We start from the raw sequence: 5,963 nt of genomic DNA, 5'->3' as shown, positions 1-5,963 counted from the left end.
CGCTGGGGAGGGAAGGAAACCCATTTTCCAGCTGATTCCACTCAAAACTCCAGGGCCTTCCCCTCGGCAGAACCCCAAACAACGGCGCGCACGAGGAGCTCACCAACAGCTCAGCACGTTCACCAGGATGACGGAAAGCAGCAGCCGGGTCCTTTGGGTTCATCAAAACTCAGCTCAGCCCCCAAACCAGGGCGCCGCTGGTTCTTCATGTCTCGCTGTGGCTAAGAAGACACGTTTTTTTTTTTACTTTTTCTTAAATAATCAGATCTAACACATCTAAATGATTCTAAAAATCTGCCTTCTTCTAGTGAAATGCATCTCTGTTAGTAAAATACACCTAAGAGCTTCTGCTCACCTTAAATACTCACGTGGTGGTTTAAGTTCCACAATCAGGCAGAGAGAGCCAAGCAGCTCCCTCCCCCCTGCACCGAATCCCTGTCCTGCTGCTTTCAGGGCTCATCAAAACACCTTTTTTGGGGTTTTTTTTTTTAAATATGGTCACAAACTCTGTGAGTTTTGCCAACAGCCTTCCACAGCTTCGCCCCAAAAGCAAAACCTTCCAGCTGTGGATTCTCCGCCACGTTTCACAGGTCCCGGTGTTTCGCGGAGGTCACGTCCATCCTCCTCCTCCGAGCGATCCCGAGCGCGGAGCCGGTCGCTGGGGACAGCGCTCGTTCGGGAAAACTCCCAAGGACAGAAACAGGAAACACCTTGAAAGCCAAACGCGCCAGCGTTACCTGGCGGAACATCCTCTGACAAAACAAACCGACCCAGCAAACGCCGCGAGAGTCGACCGTCGGCGCAAACACGCCCGGACTTTGCTGCTCGGCCGCGAAATCACGGAACAGGTGAAGGTTCTCCCCTTTCTCTCAAAATTTCCCCCGTCTCTAGCTCTTCTGCGAGTATTTTTTGTTACTAGTTAAAAAAAAAGAAGTGCTCATACGATAATCAAGAATTCACTGAAATGAAACTTTAGTTTCCCTGCAGGTCAGTGTGTTTTTCTGTAAGAAAAAGGCAGCGTTTAAGTTTTTAGAATATTCTACACGGACCCAGTGGGTGCCCAACCACTCACACCAGGCACCAGCCCCGGCGCTGCTGAGGAGAGGCTGCTCCTACACGGACTCAACGTTCCCCTGACATCAAGAAACACATTTCTGCCACTTTGACTTTTGAGAAAAGATGTGCTATTCAACTAAAAAAAAAAAATAAATAATTAAAATATCCCAAAATTCTGATTTCTGGCAAGTATCTCAAGTTTGTGTTAAAAAACCAAACAAACAAAGCTTTAGTACACATCGGTAACAAAACCAATAAAAACCACTGGGTGGACATATAGAAACCCCCCCTGAGGGTCACTAGATCTCAGTCACTTTGTAACAAGAGAGTTGGAAGGAGCTAGAAATTATACAAACAGCGCGGTGAGCAAAAAGAAAACAGGGTTTGCTCGGTTTGTTTTGAACATTTTGTTGTTTGCAATGCACTAAGGCACCAGGAGGTCACAGTCAGGCAAGTAAAGCTCTTCCACGCAACGTTCCAACTCGACACACTTACCACGAGACGGGAATATCCGAACCGAGCGCGACGGCTTGAGGATAGCACGGAGAGAGAGGAGGAGGAGAAGGAAGGGAGCTGTCGCTTCCTACGGGATGAAGCATCAGGAATCCAGCTTGCGCACGGCCACCGACACGCGCAAAAAAACCCCCAACGCAACCCAACTGGTTTGAGCCTCGGAGTTACGTCCCTTTGAAGACGTGTTTCGTCGTCGCTTCAGAGCTACTTTTAAAAAAGAAAAACATGGCAACTTCCCTCAGCCTCCTAAAAATACCTGGAACATTTCAAAGGCTCCCCGAACCGACGAGATCGTTTGCAAAAGACACGGGGAGGGGACAAAGACGGGGGTTTACAACAGGAAGGAACTGCCAACTCTCTTTAATGGTACATCGCTCTGTCTAGCAGAGAAGTCGGCAAAGCTCAAACCTTGCCGTATCCATCGAGAATTATACAGCATTCTACAACTTGAAAGCACTGTACAAACACCACGGCAAGGCCGCAGCTCTCAGGCGTCGCTCAACACACAAATTGGTCGCGCTTTACCACCAGCTGCACATCCGTTTCCCCCGCGCTGGTTATCTCCCGGATCTTCAAAGGATTCTTCAGTTTCAGCTTCAGATAAGATCCCTTCGAGGCCGGACGCTAACGCGGTGTCTTCCGCCGACGAGCACTTTTTCAACGGCGTCAACTCGGGGAGGAGCCCTCTGGCAATCGCCAGTAAATCACCCGGAAACCCAAGGACGTTTCATCTTCACCAGAGTTGGCATTTTCAACGACGTTCCAGGAAACGTGGAGGTTACTACCATAGCAAAAAAGGGAACTTGTGTTGTTTTTGAGGCAGATAGAAAGTTCTAAACTACTCGGTGTTAAATTCACTTGCTGCATCAGAAACTCGGTGCCTAAGGGACGTTTGCAATTGCAACGTCGGCTGTGTCCTGCTCTTCCTCAGGTTCTGCTTCGCAACGTCAGCAAACTGAGCGCCCCCAGCCCTGAACGTGTGGCCCCTGCCCCGGCCGGGGACACCGCAGAGAAGGGGACAGCAGAAACCCTCAAAGCTTGTGGTGACTGCAGCAACTTGGGAGGAGGCTTATCCAGGATGTCTAGAAAAACGTCCGTGCGATTTCTGGACTCGGTGTTTTAAGATTCGTCGACGAGGAAAAAAACACAGCAATGGACGTGACGATTTAAACTAACACAGTGTGAAGTCAGCTTCTTACGTTAAAGCAGACGAGACGTCACTACTAAGCTACACCTCTCCTGTCCCCTTCAGGTGACAACACTCGTTTCCTTTTAGTCTCTGAACCTCTGAATCCACCCAGACAACTTGCACGTTTCCATGTTGGCTCTTCCCGAAGTCAGCGAAGGGTCACAGGCAACAGGCACTGAACTGTCACAGTCCAAGAGATCGGTCTTCATCAGAGACCACGGAAGCTCACGTTTTGATCAACTCCAAGTCCCAGGCTCCACTCCAGACGTGTCGATATCGCAGGAAAACACAAGGTACCATCAGCGTTCGGAGCCGGCGGCAGAGAACGGAGCTGGGCTGCCGAGCTGCTCCCAGATTTCTCCCACGGGGCGCTGGCCCAGCTCCGCTCGAACACGCCGCCGAGCAAATACTCAGGACAGGCTAAGAGGATCCTTTTACTCCAGCGGAGAAATTGCATGGATCAGTCCGTTCGAGACCAACGGCCGGTTAGAATTTAAGAGCAAAAAGCAACACACCTTTCACTTACGAATTCTCCACGGCCACTGATGCGTGAGGTAACGTACGCTGCCGAACGACCGTGGCCCTCACAGAACAGACCAGAAGAACACGACTGATATATCAAGGTGACAACACGGCTGCTAAGATCAACGTAACCTTAAATGACACCCATGATTTTTTTTTTTTTTTAAGTGCGGTGCCAGTTTCAGAATATTTGAGAAAAAACAAAAAAAACAAAAAAAACCCCCACACCTAAGTGAGGCCCCACACTTATGGCCGGACTGGGCACATCCACAGAGGAGTTAACCACTTGTAAGATGCCAACGGGTACCTGAATCGGAGAGCCGACGTTGCCGAGGGGTTCTGGGAGAACCCACGACTCCTACCCCGGCTCCTGCACTAGACCTGCTCGGGTAGGTTAACAGATTCAACCAAACCTGTGAAAGTGACGGTGTATATTTTTTAGAAAGGAGGAACTAAGGTTAGACTACATTGTTTACTGAATTGTTCCACCACTGCTCCGTAAGTTTTACGGCATAAATAAAAAATGGAGAAGGGGGAGGGGAAAAATAAAAAATAAATACATTGGCTCCTATGAAGTCAGAAGTGGTTTGGGCTGCGTAGTGGAGGGGTGAGAGATGGGGGCGAGGGGTAAAATTTACACACTTTGAGACAAAACGGGAAGCGCCTGCAAAGTTGTAGAGAAGAAATCCGAGAGTTTAAGTGTCCTCGTTCATATCCTGGCTGTCTGTCCGAGCGATTTTCCGTGGCGGCGCCGAGTTCTCACCTTCTATTTCCACTTGCTCTTGATCTCTCTTCTTCGCCGCGTTCTGTTTGGACAAGGAAAGTCACAGTGAAACTCCCCAAAGCCTCAGATTCTAGTGGGAGCTGGTGTCAGTAGAAGCAGTGTTTATCTGCAAAGGTTTTTTTGGGTGCGCTCACCCAACTGACACAGTGGCACAAACACCAAAGAGGATTTGGCCCAAAGCTGAAAGGTGCTCCCCTTCCAGCCTCTTGTGCAAATTTGAGGGTGGGAGCTTTGTGCTCTCCAGCGCTCAGACGTACTGACTGGCGCACTCCTCACGCGAGGGCTTCGGTTTGGCACCCAAGGTACTCACACGGCGCGTTCACGCTCTGCTCAAGCTCATCTGCCTTGCCCTGGCAGGCCTGGGGGTACGAGCAGCTTTCCCCTCACCACGAAGCAGGCACCGAGGCACAGCGAGGCCAATTTGCCAAGGTCACCAAGGGAAGCAGCGCTAAGCGGGAGGTGGAACTGCAGGCTCCCAACTTCTAGACTAAACACTGAGGTTCCCTCCCTTGCATGGAAAGGAGAAACCAAGGTTTTTTTCCTTTTAAAGATGCCTTGTGCAGAGACAGAGCCTCCTTGCACCGTCTTTCTGCTGAAGCGCAGTCCGCACCTTCTTTTTTTCCCCCCTCACTGTCGCTATTTCAATGTGATTAATATTCAGCTTGATTAGTCAAGGCAAAATGAAGAGATCAAAGGGGCAAGACGAAGACAAAATTAAGAAAACAGAACCATACCTTTTTGTCCCACTGCTGATGTAAATAACGCAAAAGTATATTTGTCTTTTCTGTTACTATGACTGCCAAAAAAAAAAAGAGAGAAACATATTGGGGTCGTTTTAAAGCTGACTTTTAGAACGGTGCAGTAATTGCCACGTTACGTCCCGTACTGAGCACGGTCCTTTGTAACGGAAGGACTGGATGCAAGAACACAGATCAGTTAAGAATAAAGGAAAAGCAAAAAAATTCAATAACTGGACACAGGCCGTTGATCACTGCGGTGACACTTCAGTGATATCACTTTACTGAAGTTTAAAATAAGTGGGATTACGTGCACACCGGATTTTTAATAATAGAACAGAATAAAGTTATTTAACCCCCACACTTTAGCAGAGCAGACTTACTTTGTTCAGACGGGTATTCTCTCGTGGGAAGATATACCGAGGGTCTTCTATTCTGTAGAAGAATTAGAACAGTTACAGAACAAAGACAGCGAAAAGGTGATTTTTAACCCAAGCAAACATAAAAAGAACAGATACATAAAGCAAGTGCCTCAGCTGTGGTTTGGCTGATGTGAGGACACATTCATTACGCAGGAAATTTTCCAGTCTCACCTCATACATGTTTTTTAAGGAAAAAAAAAAAAAGACTCATTTTGGGTTTACTTCACTTCAGCATCCTTCCAGTCGTGCAAGAAAACCTTCCCCCAAAGCACAAGGATGTGGTGATACTTACTGATGCTTTACATACAGAATCCGCATGGAATCTGCTGAAGTTGCTTTTGTTGTAGACCGGTAATCCTTTCAAAAAATCTGCCTAAAAAAGACAGAGAATACAAACAAAGAAGGAAGTGAGGAAAGAGAGAGAGAGTCATTCGCTTTGTGCTGGAGTCGCTCCGGAGGCAGGGACTGGAGGATGCTGGTGGCTACTGACACCTGCCCCAAACTGGTTTTGTAAAGTCGGCTTCTGCTTCCCCAAAGTTCACTCATCCGGTCAGAAAGCTGCTAATTAAATCTCTTTCAGCACAAAGGTGATTAAAAAGAGGTACGTGTCCAGCCGGGTGAGCTCTGACAGAAGCACCACACCAACGGACCACAGCTCACGGGAATTCCCAGCGCAAATCACGAGAAACTCTGCCAGCGCTGCATCGACGTCCCTCGACACCACCCCACAGCAAACCAGT

General features: G+C 48.5%; 1 protein-coding gene across 1 annotated transcript; it reads right to left on the bottom strand.

The window, feature by feature from the left end:
* Positions 1-3,613: 3,613 nt before the first annotated feature.
* Positions 3,614-5,596, bottom strand: DDA1 (DET1 and DDB1 associated 1; the record flags this gene model as incomplete). The annotated part of the gene is made up of 4 exons (XM_009867623.1): positions 3,614-4,086; positions 4,799-4,860; positions 5,185-5,236; positions 5,516-5,596. Coding segments are annotated over 4 exons (306 nt in total), but the record flags the coding sequence as incomplete, so codon positions are not given.
* Positions 5,597-5,963: the final 367 nt, after the last annotated feature.

This window comes from Apaloderma vittatum, unplaced genomic scaffold (genome assembly GCF_000703405.1).
Source record: "Apaloderma vittatum isolate BGI_N311 unplaced genomic scaffold, ASM70340v1 scaffold27294, whole genome shotgun sequence".
NCBI classification, from domain to species: domain Eukaryota; kingdom Metazoa; phylum Chordata; class Aves; order Trogoniformes; family Trogonidae; genus Apaloderma; species Apaloderma vittatum.
Note: the sequence above shows the minus strand (reverse complement) of the source record. Positions and strands in the feature narration are given on the sequence as shown.